The following is an 18,999-nucleotide window of genomic DNA, read 5'->3' on the forward strand; positions in this document are numbered from 1 at the left end:
GTTCATCCTTCCCGGTGAGCACTCTTGTTCACCATTTGTCCTCTAGGCCCCACTGTGTTTACAGTACATGTTTGTAAAACAGAGAGTGACCTCTAAGGCCAAGTCTAGTAAGAGGCAGCTGCCACTGTGTATGTTACACAGTGTGAGGCAAAAGAAGGAGCAGGGCGTGCACAGAGATGCTGTATTCAAGCCTTGGCAGCACACCATGGCAGTAAAGCTAGTGGAGCCGTCCCTGGTTTGCCTTTAAACCTGCCTGCATTCAGACTTGTGTCTTTATTGTCTCGTGGCAGAATACGTATGTAGCCAGGCATTCATCTGCTCTGTCCCAACCCATCTTTCCTATCTGTCCCCTGCACATGCCCAGCTGATGCCCTGAAGCCTTGAAACTCATGCTTCTAGCACCCAGAGCACCCATGCCTTCCCTGGACCCAGGCCTCTCCTTCCTCCAGACCCCAGCCCCTTTCTGGCTGGCGTTACAGGGTAGAAGAGGAGACGTCACGTGCCTCCCATGAACCACTCCCTGCTTCCTTTCTCCTGAGATGGTACAGTGCTTTTCCTAATAGTACCTGCCCAAGCTGCTCCCTTCTCACCTCAGACCACCACCATCTCCTTGCTTTGCCCCTGTTCATCTCACACGAAGCACTCAGTTACCACCATTTTCTCCGAGGCCAACAAAGTCCAGGTTTCACTGTGGAGACTCATTTGTTTGTAGGAGTGGCTGGGCCTCCGTGCACCAGCCATGCAGTGCAGAGGGTAGAGTTCTGATCTGAGCAAGGCAGCCCGGGCTCAGTCCTAGCTCTGTCACTTCTTTGTGGTGTGACCTGGTCAGATTACCTGTGTGTCCAGGTTTCTCCATCTCTAAAGTGGGAAGTGATGGTAACACCTACCGTATTGGGTTGTTGTAAAGATTAAATGAATTCACACGTGTATTGCTTCATAAATGCGGGTAGTGATGATCATACTCTGGCATGCCCTCTGCTAAATGGTTTTAGATGAGAACAGAGAGAGAATCGTGCTGTGTGAATCACTAGAATGAAGGATGAACTGAAGTGTCTGTGTTTATTCTCTCTTCCCTTCACTTCCACAAGCAAAACCTGCCTCTCCCAAGAGCTGTTAAGAGGAAATTACAAGATAAAATCCTCAATTTCAAATCAGCCTAAAACCTTGTGAAAAAAGGTATAGATTTCTTACTTAGAAAAAGGTGTTAATAACTGTAGTTAAAAATTAAGTTTGAAGGGCTAAAAGTTGCAAAAGATAGACGAGCTTAGTGGCTCAACCTGAAATCCCAGCACTCTGGGAGGCTGAGGTAGGAGAATCGGTTGAGCTCAGGAATTTAAAACCAGCCCAGGCAACATAGGGAGGTTTCATCTCAACAACAACAATTAGCTGAGCCTGGTGGCACGTTCCTGTGGTTGGTCCCAGCTACTTGAAAAGCTCAAGTAGGAGGAGCACTTGAGCCCAGGAGTTTGAGGGCATGGTGAGCTGTGACCCTGCTCCTGCACTCCAGCCCGAGTGAGACGGTAGGAGCCTGTCTCAAAAAAAAAAAAAAAAATTATACGTATGCCTGCCTGAGTGGCTCCTTAGGCTTTGTATAAAGAGATATAATCACTTTGGATATCTTTACTGGATATGAGCCAGTTAGGTAGAGCCAGTTCCTTCTGAGCTGGTGTTCAGTGACTGGAAATACTAGTGAGGGTTTCTGGGATCTCTAGTGGACAACTCGACTGGCAGAGGTGTCTGGGAATATGATTCTGTGGATGCTGTGGTTATTCTAAGTTGTTCGTAAGTAACTAATTACAGTTATGATTTCTTGGGGTAAAGTTTGATGGCTTCTTTCATATCCTGATCATTGTTTACAGTGTCAGAGTTCAAAAGCTGGCTCATGGGGCTGGGGGTGCTGTGGCTCACGCCTGTAATCCCAGCACTTTGGGAGGCCAAGGCAGGTGGATCACGAGGTCAAGAGATCGGGATCATCCTAGCCAACACAGTGAAACCCTGTCTCTACTAAAAGTACAAAAATTAGGTGGGTGTGGTGGCACTCGCCTGTAGTCCCAGCTACTCAGGAGGCTGAGACAGGAGAATCGCTTAAAAAACTGGGAGGCGGAGGTTGCAGTGAGCTGAATTCAGGCCACTACACTCCAGCCTGGTGACAGAGTGAGAATCTGTCTCAAAAAAAAAAAAAAAAAAAAAAAGCTAGCGGCAAGCTGGCTCACATCCTAGGACACAATGATACAAGAAGTGGCATTTGTTGAGCCCATTTGCCTGCTCTGGCCCAGGGTGTCAAAATTGCTTCCAGACTCATGTCTGAAGCTAATCTTGTCAATGGCACTGTTGCTCCTTAGGCTTTCTCTGGAACTAGGCTTTCCAGCCTTAAACTGCAAGCTTTACTATAAAAAGTATTTTCCATTATGATCCAGCATACACATTTCATGTAGTAATGCCTACTCTTAAACTTTTTAACACACTGATTAAGACCCACAATTGAGTCGTGATTCATACTTTCAAAATACATCTCCAGAAACTGGAGCATAAGATAGCTCGTGGTTGGGACTGGATAAGGCAGAGTCATTTAGTGAATTCTCAGCATTTAGGGTAGCATTACCCAAAGCACATTCTGTCAGTAAATTGCTTAGTTTCCGTGATCAGACAAATTTGGAGAGCTCTAAGACAATCAAGTTAAACAGGTTCTTTTACTGAAGGGCTTCTCAGAGCATTTAAGATAAGCAGTAGTTAGCAAACTAGTTAAATCAAATCACCTGGGAAGCATTTAAAACTAGACCATTTTGCCTTACCAGACATCCTGAATCAGCCTCTCTGGGACTGAGCTTAGGACTCTGTATTTAAGAAAGTATATGCAACAAAACGTGCACAGTGCCCCTGCTGTGCGGCCAGGGTTGAGATCCATGCACTGTGAATCTCCTAAAAGGAGAGTAGGGGCAGCGTTTTCCCTTCCATCTTTTGATTTTGGAGCCCCTCTTTTGGAGATCCTTTCCTGAAATCGGTGGTCTCTGGAATACATTTTGAGTAGTGATTCCATCAAAGTTTCCATTGTTTGTTAGAAAGAAGAGGGAGATGTATTCATTACCCTAAAATCAACAAAAATTGCGTTTTCTGTAAAATTTCATAGGATGGATAAGTCATCTTCTGCCTTTGGTAATTCTGACCCAGATAATAGTGATAAGTAGTTTATTATAAGCTAATACACAAAATAAAATTCATGAATTATTTTATAGTTCTGTTATCAAAACACTTCTATATCTCCATTGCTATAGATCTTAAAATCCAACTATTGCTATTAATAGTAGCCAGGACTAACGTTGGCCAAACATGTTTTTATCTTGTAAGATAATATGAAAGCTAAATGTAACTCTGATTGTTCATAAACAGGTACCATTGACAGTGGTGAGGGCAAGAGAACTTATTTTTAATAAACCAATAGCCATGTTAATTACTGAAATATAAACTGGCCTAATTAATATGTTTTCTTTTTTTGAGACAGAGTCTCTGTCACCCAGGACGGAGTGCAATGGCACGGTCTCAGCTCACTGCAACCTCCACCTCCTGGGTTCAAGTGATCCTCCTGCCTCAGCCTCCCAAGTAACTGGGATTACAGGTGCCTACCACCACACCCAGCTAATTTTTGTATTTTTAGTAGAGATGGGGTTTCACCGTATTGGCCAGGCTGGTCTCAAACTCTTGACCTCAGGGGATCTGCCTGCCTTGGCCTCCCAGAGTGCTGGCATTAAAGGCGTGAGCCACCATGCCTGGCCTAATAAGTTTTCTAATACTAAACTAGTTGTGTGGTTCGTTATAGATGTCTATATCTACATGCACGTATGCTCCTATCACCTGAATTTCCTTTTTCTCCTTCTAAATGGACAGATATCAATGATGTGGGGTGGTCTGCATGGTGCCAGGGGTCATCCAGAGTTGCTATCCCGTTTGTAGCCTACACTTTGGATGAATTTGGTCCATGGGAAAGGCAGATATACTGCAGACAGTTACTATACAATAGTTGTAGGGAAACTACGAGAGAGAGAGAGAGAGAAAGAGAGAGAGAGAGAGAGAGAGAGAAATAGCACCTTATAAAATATCAGCAAATGTTTCTATGTGTATTTGGGGGTGGCAGTGGTGGTGTATTTTCTTAAGCTGTGTTACCAAAGTGATTTCTCTGTAAATATATTTGTTTTGACTTAGAGATAAAGCTGAGCTGTAGCATTGAATGTAGAATATTGGGCTCTAACTTCCGAGACAGAAGGAGGATAGAATTGAAAACAGAAATTAGACTTCTCCCTGCTCTATTTACAACTGATAATCTCACTTGAAAAGTAGCAATTTTCTACAATAGCTTTGGAGATAATGTTGTCTCTTTAGTTTGCTTGCTGTGTCTATTTTCCACATTGGGGGCTGGAGGGAGATGAGAGGGGAGGGTACCATTACTGGGCACTGCTTATATGCCCGATGTTTTACTCCCTTCCCCTCATTTCATTCTCAGGGTCGTAGCCCTAAAAGGTAAGTGTCACTGTATCCACATCTAGACTTCGGAGGCCGAGGGAGGTTGTGCTCTTTTCTTTTCTTTTCTTTTCCTTTCTTTCTTTTCTTTCTTTCTTTCTTTCTTTTTCTCTTTTCTTTTCTTTTCTTTTTTCTTTTCTTTCTTTGGCGGAATCTCGCTCTGTCGCCAGGCTGGAGTACAGTGGCGTGATCTCAGCTCACTGCAACCTCTGCCTCCCAGGTTCAAGCAATTCTCCTGCCTCAGCCTCCCAAGTAGCTGGGATTACAGGCATGCGCCACCATGCCTGGCTAAATTTTGTATTTTTAGCAGATACGGGGTTTCACCATGTTGGCCAGGATGGTCTCAATCTCTTGACCTTGTGATCCACCTGCCTCAGCCTCCCAAAGTGCTGGGATTACAGGTTTGAGGCACTGTATCCAGCCAACGTGCTTTTCTAAGAACAGCTGGTCAGTTGGTACGGCCTGAATTCAAAACCTGGTCTGTGGGACTCCAGTGCCTTTTCATTTCTCCCCCTATACCAGGCCTCCTCCATCTTCTCAAATTCTAAACCACCTCCTCAGCCCAGGCTTTCCCTGTATGAATATATGTAAGATAAAACTTGGCTAGTCAGAGATACGCCTTTAGTGCTGTGTCATGCTTACTGACTGATTTCTCGTTCTTGATGCACTTGACTTTCCAACCACAGCATAACTAAAAGCAGAATGGTGCCATTCTACTTGTGCTTTAATATGGCAAGCAGCAGCTTTATCTGTGTTTTGGAAGTAGATGGGTAGAAATTATGTGAACTGAAATTTCTTAGTATACAATTTAATGGTGCTGTCCTTGGTTTGTGGATTTTGAATAGTCTTCAGGAGACATATGAAGCAAAAAGGAATGAATTCCTGGGAGAACTGCAGAAGAAAGAAGAAGAAATGAGACAAATGTTTGTTATGAGAGTGAAGGAGAAAGAAGCTGAACTTAAAGAGGCAGAGAAAGAGGTAAGCCATCTGTCTTGCTTTAAGAGAAAGATTTGTAAGAAAGAGATTTTCGTAATACTTCCCACTTCAGAGGACTTCATGATGGTCTAAGTATTTTCTACATGCATTTTGTCACGAGTGACCTACAAAACTGGCCAGAAAAATGAGTCAGATCGTCTCAACCCCATCTTACAGATGATAAACAGGTTATAAAACTGTTTTTGCAGTCACATACCTAGTTAGCAGCAAAATCGAGACTAAAACTAGATCTTAGGTCTCCAGATCTGATCACCTGGACTGTGTATCTCTGTGTTTCTTCAATTTACAAGTCTTAAAACACGAGATTTGGCATTCTGGGACTATTGTTATCATCTTAGTCTATCTTTGGCACTGCCTTGGGGACAGTGATCTGACACTTGTTCTCGAAAGCTTGTACTCCATGTCTGTGCCCTTGCTTCTCCCCTCACGGGGCTCACACTCCCTGCTCCAACCTTACCTTAGTCCCCCTCCCCTGGCCAGATTAACTGCTTCCTAGAGGTTAACATAGATTATTAGTACCATAACACTCATTTCATTGTGTTTGAGTGTGTGTGCATGTGTGCTTATGCACATAATGTCTATTTCTGCTGCTAGATGAGTATCTGAAGTGTTTGACCTATATCTCTATACATTCGTAAGTGAAATCATCTAAGTAATTTCCTCATTTTCTTGTTTTAATTTATTTTGCTTAAAAACTACTGAAATTTACAGGCTATTTAAATAGTTAAGCACCCAAGATGGTTTTACTGCAGAGAAAGTTGAGCCTTATTTGCTGTTGGCTTTAAGAACTAAAGGGATACTGGGTAAAAAAGTCTAGAATTATCTAGTAAGAATTCCTTCCTTCCCCTTCCCCTTCCCTGTCCCTTTCCCTTTCCTTTCCCTTCTTCTTCCTTTCCTTTCCTTCTTCCCCTTCCTCCCCTCAAAGGCCAGAAATTTCCCAACACATTATTTAAGTAGCAGATACATAATGCATCTCTCTCTCTCTCTCTCTCTCTCTCTCTAAGTAAATGTTTTTTATACATTTTGAAAAAGGACCAGAGGTAAAGAACCACTTTTACCACTAGGGTGAATTTTTTGTTAGGATCATAGATAATTTTGTCCAGGTGTGGTGGCTCACACCTGTAATCCCAGCACTTTGGGAGGCCAAGACAGGAGGATCACAAGGTTAGGTGTTCAAGACCGGCCTGGCCAACGTGGTGAAACCCCATCTCTACTATAAATACAAAAATTAGCCAGGTGTGTTGGTGCACTCCTGTAATCCCAGCTACTCAGGAGGCTGAGGCAGGAGAATTGCTTGAACCTGGGAGGCAGAAGTTGCAGTGAGTCGAGATTGCGCCACTGCACTCTAGCCTGGATAACAGAGCAAGACCCCATCTCAAAAAAAAAAAAAGGATTGTAAATATTTTTTATCTTCTTCAATATGCCTTTTAAAATAAATACGTATCTTCATGTCAGAAAAGTGTTGAAGCTGGCCATGGTGGCTCACGCCTGTAATCTTAGCACTTTAGCAGGCCGAGGCAGGCAGATCACTTGAGGTCAGGAGTCTGAGACCAGCCTGGCCAATATGATGAAACCCCATCTCTACTAAAGATACAAAAACTAGCTGGGTGTGGTGGCACGTGTCCATAATCCCAGCTACTTGGGAGGCTGAGGCAGGAGAATTGCTTGAACCTGGGAGATGGAGGTTGCAGTGAGCTGAGATTGTGTCATTGCACTCCAGCCTGGGCAACAGAACAAAGGACTTTTTGGTCCCAAGGAGTTCAAGTGTCACTGGAGTCTAGGACTCTGAGGGATGCTCTTCAGCATTATAGCCCAGCTCCTCCAGAAAGTCAGCAAAATGGTACTTTACACCTGTAGTTAAAGCCAGTGCAGCCACCTGACACATACTTTGTCTTTTGAACAGATCCAAAGAACTTTACATCAAAAGAATTTTCATTCTGTTCACGAAGCCTGTCTTTTTCTCTCCAGCTTCACGAGAAGTTTGACCTTCTAAAGCGGACACACCAAGAAGAAAAGAAGAAAGTGGAAGACAAGAAGAAGGAGCTTGAGGAGGAGGTGAACAACTTCCAGAAGAAGAAAGCAGCGGCTCAGTTACTACAGTCCCAGGCCCAGCAATCTGGGGCCCAGCAAACCAAGAAAGACAAGGATAAGAAAAAGTAAGCAGGTGTCACCCCCACACGTGGGGGACCTCTAACAATTTATTCCTCTTGCATGTCTCTACTTTTCCCATTTACAGACTGGAAACTGGTCTTTTACCAGAAAGATAAAAGCAAGTATTTTCTCTACAGTGCAGGGAAGATGATGAAGGTTTTAAAAATATTTTTAAAAGGTACACAAAGATTAACTTATAAAACTTGACCACACTGACCAAGCAATCAGGCCTGCAGGAACTTGCTGTCTCCAGTAGCATCTTCCACACCAACACTAGGAGTCTCGAAGAAGACAGGTTGATTTCTCTTCCGCACCTTCTGAAGCCAATTCTGATGACTCTTGATAGAGAGAATCCTAAAATCACAATTGTTAAAATTATTTTCCTATTCTGTGTTGTAAGACTTTGTAAGCCAGTCAATGAAAGTCCAGCCAGTCACTGAAAGTCTTGTTCCCAAAATGAAACATTTGGAAGAGCTGCTAGTGGCCACTAGTTTCCTCTAAATTCAGTATGATGAATTGTTTTATTGTGAAATGGGATCAGAATGCCTATCCAGTTGACACCTCTGCCAACCCTCAAGCCAAACCTAAACCCACTCATAAAAGGCTTTTTAAGTAAGGTCTTAATGTCATGTGCTAAGGGTCAGATTCTGCTCTTGAGTTGGTCACTTCCTATTCAGGCAGCTCCAGTAGCAGCTGCCTGAATCTAGTGGGAGATTTAGGCCTGCCCTGACATTCTCCTGTGATTTGAAGCTCTCCTTTGAATGATCGTAAAGCCTAGTTTGACGTCAATAACTATCAGTTTTGACAGGAAGCATGATGATAAGGATACCACTGAGGAAAACCTTTGTGGTATTTCGATGGCAGATAAGCAGATGCTGCCCTCCTTTGTCTAATGGGTGGTGCTTTTAGGGCAGCTATTTAATATAAAGCAACTCAGAACTTGTTTCAGAAAGTCTTGCTCTTTTGCCTTACATGCCAAGGTTCTAGGGAAAAAACTGACCATAAGTAAACAAAAACATTGATACTTAAGCACATAAAGAATTACATTCTTTAAATATAGAGCACATAGGCTCAAGTCTCTGCATGATCATTGAGATGCGTCATAGGGAAGAGGGAGCACAGTGCTCTTGTCCACTTAGTCTTGGTGAACATGCAGTAGGCTCACCCCTAAGGAATCTCATTATGTTGCCTGCAGTAAAAATAAAAATGAACTGCTACAGTGACGCTCTGAGAGAGTTTTAAATCATGCTTTACAAACTTTAACTTTCTGAGCTCTGAGATAGCAGAAAATGTATCACCAGAGCAAGGGAGGAGGCAAATTTTCTGAACAATAACAGAAGTGGTTGTGATTTTATTTGGAGTTGGCACAGATCTAAGTGACCAAAGGCATTCAAGGGCCCAAAATTTAGTTATGCTGGATTAATTCTGAGAGTAGCAGCTGCATAGATTATAATCCAGTTTAAGAAAACCCTTTGTAGCTCTGCATGTCAGGAGAGCATCTAACACTAATGGTGATGTTCCTCATTAAGAGACTCAAGAGATTACAGTGACTCTTCCAGTGAAGACAGATGAAAGCCATTTGGCATTGTACCTTTGTTGCTCCAAATTAACCAAGGATATAGGGGGGTGTGTGTGTGTGTGTGTGTGTGTGTGTGTGTGTGTGTGTATACACATACATCTATAGGTATGAATGAGACAAAAAGCTGCTGACTTAATAGCTTAGGAAACCCAAAGTTTTTCTTTTCACCCTGAAGCACTAAAGTGCATAAAGGTTCAAGTTTTAAAACTAAGAATGTTTCTAAAAGACCAGCAATGTTAAAAGAGTATTTCGTGTATACTAGACGTGCCTTTAAGCAATAAAAATTCCAAGAGCTGATCATTATTGTGCCTCCATTTTAAAAAAGTTTATTTAGTAACAAACTTGCCAGTGTAGGGAGGATTTTCCTTGCCCTTTTGAACATGTTAGGTTATTTTCTTCCTATCCTGGGGCCTTACCAATGTATAATGCTTTCAAAGTTTCTATGAAGCCTGTGTGGATTCTATTTTAGCTTATTTATATATTCTCATTTATTTTGAAGGATATTTTACTTAATTTGGTTCAGAGTAGTCACCAGGTTTTGCACCTGGAAATGGCACATATTCTTCATGTAACTATTTCTAGGTCCTTACCCTTTTCCACACTTTCCATTTGTATAGTGAAAGCAATTGCCAGTGGAGGCCTGAAGTATCAAAGTTAAAAAAAAACAAAAATTACATCTCTTACTGCCAGTGGCAGCGGAGAGTTTTGGTTAGAGGGGGCTGCAGAAAGACAGTAGCCAGGCTAACCAGAGCAGCACTCTGAAAAGAGCTGCGAAGGTGCCTCCCAGCATAGCTGGAGCAGTTGCGGGAGTTGCTGTTTAGGAGCTGGCTTTGCTGTAGGTAGGAAATGAAAAGGCAGACGATTACTTACTTACCTGCTATGCTTCCACCTTAAAGCCTTAGTTTTTCTAATAGTTTTAAATTCTCTTTTTCCTACTCTAATGACACGCTCCTTTTTTCATGTAGGTAAGGCTTTATACTTCTTGACCTGTAGTGGCATGAGAGTGTATAACATTTCCTAAGATGACAGGCAAAGTAGAACTAACCCTGGCACTGCCATTAGCTGGACCCCACCTTCTGCCGTCTCTGGCCACCAAGTCACTTTCCTTGTTTGCGGCTATACCGCAGTGGTGAGACTGCCCAGGGGTAAGCTGGTCACTGGACAGTGTTCCTCTTTTCTGAAAACTGTCTGCACAATTGCCAGCAGGCATTTGCTGGTTAAGATATATCTATCCCAAAAGACAGTTCTAAAATTTGTCATTTTAAAACCATACCTGGCATCTAATAACTACACTTTACCCAACCATCCACTCATCTTTAAAAAAAAATTGCTTTGATTCTTGCTAAGGAATAAGGTTGCATGTTTTGCACTTTCCTAAAATTAGACACGTGGACCGTGGGTTTGGCATTGCTTTGTACCTAAAAGAGGGGGAAAGCTCCTGGCATTGCTATAGCTATAACCATTACGGTGATTGTCCTTTTTTCCCCCTACCCAACTAGATTAATAGCATGTCCTCCATTCACTATGTAATTTCAATCCCTAAACTGCTTTAGAGCTTTTCTTCAAGTCAGTTGTACAAAGGCATTTATTGTATATTTATTCTCTGACTCCTTCAGCAGCTCAGAAGTGGAAGATGAAGCTCCTATTCATTACTAATGGGACACCCAAACCTAATAGATAATGATTTTGTGTTATTTGAGAAAACAAAACAGTAAACAAACAGTAAACCTTCCACTAGAACATGCAGTGGTTTCAAGAAGTCACTTGTGAATTCTAAATTACATACAAATGGAAACTAACCGTATGTCTTTAATTCAGTATGAAATTTTGCTTTCGCTTGTCATGTAGAGTAGCCCTCTCAAATTTTTGGTTTTAATTTCTGTCAATTCCATAATCATTGCATGAGCATTCACCATCACTGAATGCTGGTGCTGTCGCTCCTAATTTTCCTTTCTTTTTAATTTATTATTATTTCTAACTTTTTTGTTTTGTTTTTTAACTTGCAGTGCAAGCTTCACATAAAGCCTGGCAAGCCAAGGATGTTCCCGCATTCACCTGCTTTTGCAGTAATATCGTATCTCTGCCATGTGTGTTCTTTAGTTTTATTTTATTTTTTTTACCCTTCCTCAAACACCAGTAACTATTATTAACTCGTTTTGCTGAATGTTGTTGGGTGGTAGAAAATATAGAACAAGGGAATAGCCGCAAAAGCGCTGTGCAGCTGGACTCTGTTTCCGGAAAGTAAATGATTTGCTTTTTATGCCTGTTCTGAATGGCAGCACGAAGCAGGCCTGTTACTTGTATGTCGCTTTGGACAGAGGAGAGTGGGGTAAAATGCTACCTGTACATCTGACATGAAAACTTCTCACCGCCTCAGCAGCTGAACTAAAAACCTGAATAGCCATGACAAGAGTTTGCATTTTCTTGATTATTCATCTCCATGAGTGCACAGTCCCTGAACTCACTGTCTTTTCTCCACACTTGTCCCAAGCCAAAGTAGATTTGTACGCAGACAGAATGGTGGGCAAGCATTATATTTTATTTTTACACTTGCATGACATTTTCATTTTAATCAGTAACATTATTTGGCCTGAGCTTGTGGGTCTGTTCAGACTGTCTCCTCTGATGGTTTGGAACTGTATCTGAATGCCTGCCTTCAAATCCTGGCCAATTTGGAGTAGACTGGTATGAGAAAACTATGATTATGTTCACATTTGCTGGTGCATCCTTTGTCCTCTCACAGACAGGGACCTTAAAGGTTGGATCATATAACATTGCTAAGTAGAAGAATCTTCTACTAAGGATGTTGGGCTTTCTACAACCTACTTACCACTAACAATAAGGAATCTTTCATAAACACACCTCAGTTTGTTCCCAATGGGCTTAGAGGGAGGACCTGATGACTGATTCCAAGATATTTGTACTTCTAATAAAATTTTTCACTAATCATGAGAAAATGTCCACAAATACTTCCCTTAGAAAATTTGTTATAAACTGTATCATTGGCAGCACAAATTTGAGGGGACCTTGCAAATTTTAAGGTGGAAATTGGAAGGACCACAACATGACCCATAAGTCAAGAAGGTAGATGTTTCCTATCCAGCTTCCTTGCTTAGTCTAATTCCAGTATTTGGCAGTAAAAAAAAGAAGAAATAGAACAGCTGAAGTCTCAAATCATCGTCTGGAATTTTCCTCACCATGGCTAGCTCCACCTGCTCTTTGTGTAAGTCCCTTGCCTTATCAGGGATTAGAACTGACCCATATGCCAGAACCTGTACTACATGCCTAATTTGCATGGAAAAGTGCATATTTAATCTTTTCTATACTGTTCTTTTCCGATGCTTATCCTTTCATCTCTGTGATTGTTTTTTCCCCCTCTCCTAACAAGAACCTCCCAGCTTTCTCTCTACATGTAGTCTCCTGTTCTTACTTGAAAGGATAACATTTCTCATCAACCCACTTCCCCTCTGCCTTTTCCTCTGGCCCTCACTAGTTATAGGTTAAGTAAAAATGATAAAATATGCTTCATCTCCCCTGACACACACTTTCTTTTTTGAATTTTAACAAGTCTCTATTTGATTTCAGCAAAGATTTTTTCCTTCTCTTTGTCCTCAACCATACTTAGAGGAAAGAAGGAATGGTCTTCCAGGAACTGATTATGCTTAATTAGGCAAAGTAAGGAAATCAGTTTCATTGAAGCCTAAATGAAGCTGGGATACAAACTATAAACTAAACGCAGCAGCATAGTCTTCACAGGTTTAGGAGCTACTGGACCAACATTCTTGTTCTTGCTTTTGTTTTTTTAAATGATTCTAGTCTAAAGCTAGCTGTGGAGCAGCCAAATAGTAGCTGGCATGTTGATGCGAACCATGGGCTGGATTTGCTCATAGGCTGTGCAGCAGACAAAAGCTTGAATATTTGTGTTGTATGCTTGTTCCAACCACTGCTTGTGTGAGCATTTTTGTGCCTTATACAGAAAGTATACTTTTAAATTGTTTCTTGCATCATTAAATTTTTTTAAAATGAGCTTAACAACGAAAGGCATCCAGCTGACTTTTTGATTCCAAGATTATTCACTGGATTGACTTTTTTGTGTTAAATTTTTCACAGCAAAATAAATCATATGGCGAGTCAGGGAATAAAAAGTCAAAAGAAACAAATAGAAGCTTTTTTTTTTAATGTGTTGCTTCTGAACTTTTTTCTGCCACTGCTCCCCAGCCCTGTTTAGTTTGTTATTGCTGCTCTTCTTTTTTCTTTCTGTATCTATACCTTTTTTCACAGTAGTCCTTGGCTCTGCACGGAATAAATGATACCCTCAAATCTAATTGGATGCGCTTTCGCCTTTGCATGTAAGTACGGTAGTAAGAAACCTTTGAGATCTTTCTGAGTTTTCAAAATTAGAGAAATTTTCAAAATTTCAAATGGGATGGATGGATTTTTTTTCTTTTCAAGGGGGGCAGGGAGGTAATGTTTGAGGTTGAGTAGCCTTTGTTTTTTTTTTTTTAAACTATTATTTAAAAGGCCACATTTATATTTTTTTCACAAAAACCACATAAATTCCACTTTGTGACCCAAATTTGGAAATCAGAAATTACTAATCCAGACCAGCTGTGGTGGCTCATGCCTGTAATCCCAGCACTTTGGAACGCTGAGGTGGGTGGATCACTTGAGGCCAGGAGTTTTAGACCAGCCTGGCCAACATAATGAAACCCTATCTCTACAAAAAATACAAAAATTAGCCAGGTGTGGTAGCACATGCCTGTAGTCCCAGCTACTTGAGTGACTATGGCTGGAGAATTGCTTGAACCTGGGAGGTGGAGGTAGCAGTGAGCTGAGATCATGCCACTGCATTCCAGCCTGGGTGATGGAGTGAGACACTGTCTCCAAAAGCAAAAGAAATTATTAATCCTTGCCTGTGCTGTACATAGCCTCATGGGCATCATTGGATAATTCAGAGGGGCCTTGATTCTGGCAATGCAAATAAAGCCAGAATGAGAAATTACCACCTTCTACTAGAGAAAACCAAGAGAAAAAATTTTATGCCTGGCTGCCTTTATGACCACTTAATTTTTTTTTTTATCTTAGTTTAATGGTCTCTTCCTGGTGTTAACCGCTGACAGTGGCTGCCTCTTTTTTGCGGGGAGAGGGACCTATATAACTCTAGCTGGCCTTCCCTACATCTTTTCTTCAAACATAATGACCATTTTTTTTGCTTATTCTGAGCTTTAAAGCTGCATAACACATGTGCTGTAGAATGTGATGGAAAAGGATTGATGAGAATTTATTGGCAATTCAGACTGTTTTCCCAACTTAGGCTCTTTATTAGTTGGTTAAGGTTTTCTCCAAAAAGGGCATTTCAACAAGGGAAATTATTTAATATAATACTGGGCACAGATTACTTATCTTCCTTCTCTGCCTTGTGACTCACCAGCAGTAACACACACTCTCCACATCTTGTGCACCTCAAATGAAGACTTGGTTTCCTTGCTTTCTTGAGATTTTCATGACTGTTTCACAAACAGACTGTTGAGTGAGGTTTTTCAGCTGTTACCGACCCACGTCCTACTGTCTCTGTGTGGTCCTACAAAAACTGTCCATTCCCACCCCTTTGCTTTGCCATTTGCAAGTGTCTGGAATTGTCAAGTCTCAGCTTCCAGAAGTCCTGGTTCCATTGCCAGGACTCATTCTTCAGTGGGATTTATGACCTACAAAGTCTAGTTTGTATGTAGGTATGAAGGGAATTTTTTAAATAAGTTGAAAAGCTGTGAACAGCATTGGAACTTTGTCTATTTCTTAATTTTAAAATATGCTGATATGCCTTAAACTGTAGTTGTAGATCCTTGTCATTTTGCTGTTTGGAAATAACCAACGTGTTTTCTAAAATTGTTGTGTAATCTACTTTCAGTGTTAATGCAGAATTGTCATGTATGTAAGCTGCATGTTAGACATTTGTCTTTTTTAAAAAACTAAAGTAATTGTATTGATGTGAAGCATATCATTTTTTCAAATATGAAAGTAATCACTTAGCAACATGCTTGGTAATTTGGCATCTGTTAAGGTAGGAGAGTGGTGGACAGGTAATCTATGCATATATCACTAGTGCCAAGACATAAAGCAGGGGAAAATATATTTTTACCCAAACGTTGTTTGTGTGCCCTTTTTTGTGAGTTCTTTTTAGTCGCTGCTTGATTTGCATATGTACACGTGCTTACTGGATAAAAGAAATAGGGATAAATAACAGTCTCATGCTTTTCTGCCTCGTGTGGTGGACTTCAAATGGCTGCCATCTGGGTTACACCAGTTTCTCAAAGATACTTGCCATGTGGTGTCCTGTACTTCACAAAGCATGTTATCACCCTTCTCCCCATTCCTGTCCCTGTCCACCCTGCCAGTTCGTTTACCTTGGCATCCAGCTGAGGCATCATCACCTTCACTGGCCTCCTCTTCCCTGCTGCTGCTCACCCTTCCGCCGAGCTCGAGGAAGTCACCCTGTTAACTGACACGCTGTTCTTTCACAGCTTGTTGTAGAGAAGCTCCTTTTTTTTTTCTTAAGCCATTAAGAATCAAATTTGAATCTGAACCTTTCTTTTTTCTCTTCTGTAGCTTCTTCTTTATGTAATCATCCTGTTGACAAGCCCTACTCTCTCCTAATGGACATAGAGCATTAGAAGAGCAGGAGCTGTCTGTTCACACGTGTTGGGGAAGAGTTACCTCATTTCCACCATCGCCTCCTGTTCTTTTAAAGTCTGGGTCAAATATTGCACTGCTGTTGGTATTTGTCAATGTCTGCCCATAGTGGATACTGAAGTGACTTATCACTACCAAAAAATAGTCATATTCAATAATATTAATTAAAAAGAAAAAAGGCAATTGAGTGACAGAAAACTTGGGCCAAGACCCAAGGTCTTGTGCTGGGATCTCCTTGCTTAGAACTATCATGTTCTTGAAGCTGCTGATCCAAGAACTGGTCGACTGAAGACTGCATGTACCTTAACCTGAGGGGACCACCACCTCCAGGGCACACAGACTTGATCTCTTGGTAACTCCTGTCCTTTCTGTCCTATGAGCCACATTCTGAACAGCCTGATCAGGATCCTGAACCATCAGGTCATAAGATCCAAGCAACATTTTCCTTCCTTTTGTTAGTTTTATGGGTCGTTTTGGTGTTTGGGATTTTTTTTAAAAAAAAAAAACATTTGATACTGCATGAACAGAGATGGCTGCAATTTTTTTTTCTTTGGAGTGTTCTATTGATACAATGTTTTTATTTTTCAGCTGACCATCTGCCTCTTGAGAGAGAGAGAAGTGGGCATCCTTCCTTTAAATTCAGGAACCACTGTTGTTTTATTTAACTTTTTCTGTTACTTGCATCCCTTATATATAAGTTGTTTTGGATTTGGGATTACATTTTAGGGGAGAAAAATTCCACTTAGTTCTGTTTTTTTGTATTGGTTATTCAGCTTACTTTTGGTATCAAAATTATGCCAGTTTTAAGCTCACTTGAGTGAAGTTTAAGTCACAAGATTCTGTTTAATATGCTTTGCTCATCTTGGAAACAACCAAAAACTTCCTTTTTTGTTATGGGGTTTTGACCTACAAGTCCTAATCATGTTTAAAATGTGCCGGTGTTGGGTAGATGACTTTTCTGCCTCTGGGGTTCAATTTATATTTAAAGATATCTTAAAATAACTTACTGGCCCATCCCTGCCTTTTTATTTGTTGTGAAGCTCTGTACCTTGTGTCCACAGTTTTTTATCAGGACTCATATGTCTTGGACCATGGGAAATGAACCCCAAACAAGTACATACCTCTTCTCCCAGATAACAGCATCATTAATGATGGTTCTGATTCACATTGTCTTCTCAGAGTTACCTACTGGATTTCTCTACAACATCTGCAAAAAACCTGCTGAGAAAGCATTCAGACTGGATCACTTAAAATCACATCCATAACCAAACACATACTTCTGCCAGTTGAGTGAGCCTGTGATTTCTAATGCTGACCTGTTTGTGATGAATCAGATTCAGGGCTAGATTGCTTTAGTTAGCAGTCACTTCTTAGGGAGAGTTTTCTAGCCAAGGGACAATTTTCAAATTCATATGTATTGTAGAGCATGGACATATATTTTGTTATCTTTCTATTTCATTACTTGTCTATAGATGTGCTTATTCCCATCTTTACTTTTCAGCTCCATAGTAGGTAGATCATAAAAATACTGTTGGTGGCATGAGTTGCATTTAATCAAGATTCTTAGTGGTGTTCTCCTCTGAATAAGAATGGTAACATACGGTTCCTTTAGACAGTGAAATGATGAAGCAACAGCCCCTGCCTCTTGAATCACTTGATTCTTGGAAAGACATTATTTAGAGCAACTGGATGAACAAGTTGGCAAGCTGCTTTCTTTACTTAGAAAGAAACCAAGTAAAAGTAATAAAGTCAGAATCATGTGAGCCATTAAATGATCAAAATATCAGCATCAAAAGCCATCCCCTTCATACTACACTTCAGTCTATAAGGACAGAAATCTGCTAGTAGTGTGACCAATGGAGTGGGAAGGGAATAGCAGCTCCTTACCAACTGATGCCAGAGCATGACATCAGTTTTGCAAGTTAAACATGTAGATCCTGTTGTGTGAGACCACTGTCATCACCAAGTATAAGCGGCTTTATTCTTAAACTCCCTATTTTGATACTCTAAATTTATTCTATCATTTTAAAAACAAAGTCTGTATCAGACTGTAAATTTATTTTAGCAATATTTAAAAATCAAATTAGTATTTTTTTCAGTAAGGAAACTATGTCTATTGTTGCTATTTCCTTTTTTATTGTTTTAGCTCCCAGATTAGAGGACATATAATAACCATCTTAATGGGAGGAGGGTGGGGGAACAGAGGGTATTATCAGTAGGTTAGCCTCAGTCCGGTTACCTAGGGGAACCTGATCATGTACACCTCTGGCCAGCCAAGTGCCTTGCCGTTTCTCTTCCCCTAAGATACACTGCCATTGATTGGGCATTTTACCCTAGGCAGTTCTTTTTCTCCAGTGTTGATAAAGCTGGTAGTTTTTCTCCTGGATGACCAAGTAAGGGGTGTGAAGCCATCCTGGGTATAAAATTATTAGCAATAAAAAAAAAAATTTATTTTATTTATTTATTTTAAAAATGGGGTTTCACCATGATGGCCAGGCTGGTCTTGAACTCCTGACCTCAGGTGATCCATCCACCTTGGCCTCCCAAAGTGCTAGGATTACAGGCATGAGCCACCACGCCCGGCCCCTAGCAATAAAAATTATTGGCTTATCTCAAGATTGTGGAAAAGCAAAGCAGGGAGAAGTGAGCCATCTAAACCTGTATTTCCACTGGTAATAAAATAGTTCTTTTTGTTCTTCATTCAATCTTAAACATTAGTTCTTTTCAGATATAGACTCTGCCTTGATACAAGCATGGTCTAGATGGTCTCCTTGACATTAGCCCAGCACATGTATAAAGGAGAGATCCAGTTTTCTCAATCGTTATGCACTGAGCTGGACAGATAGAAACAAGTCCTCACCCCCAATGACTGACCAAACTTCTTTTCCCCATCAACAGTACTTATCAAATGAAACTTCCTTCTTAGTTATTTTGGTTATTTTTATTTTTATTTGCCTGCTATTGGCCCAGATTATGGGTAAACATTTCTGGTATCTAACAAACAAATACATAGCCAGGTACAGTGGCTCTTGCCTGCAATCCCAGCACTTTGGGAGGCTGAGGCGGGTGGATTG

The 18,999-nt window shown here is 40.9% G+C and overlaps 1 protein-coding gene across 7 annotated transcripts in view; it reads left to right on the forward strand.

Annotated features, from left to right (window-relative positions):
* Positions 1-15,383, forward strand: part of SEPTIN11 (septin 11) — a 98,951-nt gene extending 83,568 nt beyond the window's left edge. For 5 of the 7 annotated variants that reach the window (XM_012446919.2, XM_012446920.2, XM_021669644.2 and 2 more), the window contains 3 exons: positions 5,358-5,490; positions 7,477-7,664; positions 13,520-15,383. In XM_012446919.2, the coding sequence (XP_012302342.1) occupies positions 5,358-5,490; positions 7,477-7,664; positions 13,520-13,544 (346 nt within the window). In that variant the 3' untranslated portion in view covers positions 13,545-15,383. Of the gene's footprint in view, positions 1-5,357; positions 5,491-7,476; positions 7,665-11,244 lie in introns of all 7 variants that reach the window. The other 2 variants (XM_064368154.1, XM_012446924.2) reach the window with 1 other exon arrangement.
* The last annotated feature ends 3,616 nt before the right edge of the window (positions 15,384-18,999 follow it).

The sequence above is a fragment of the Aotus nancymaae genome, unplaced genomic scaffold (assembly GCF_030222135.1).
Source record: "Aotus nancymaae isolate 86718 unplaced genomic scaffold, 86718_ANA_hifiasm-v0.15.2.pri h1tg000006l, whole genome shotgun sequence".
NCBI classification, from domain to species: domain Eukaryota; kingdom Metazoa; phylum Chordata; class Mammalia; order Primates; family Aotidae; genus Aotus; species Aotus nancymaae.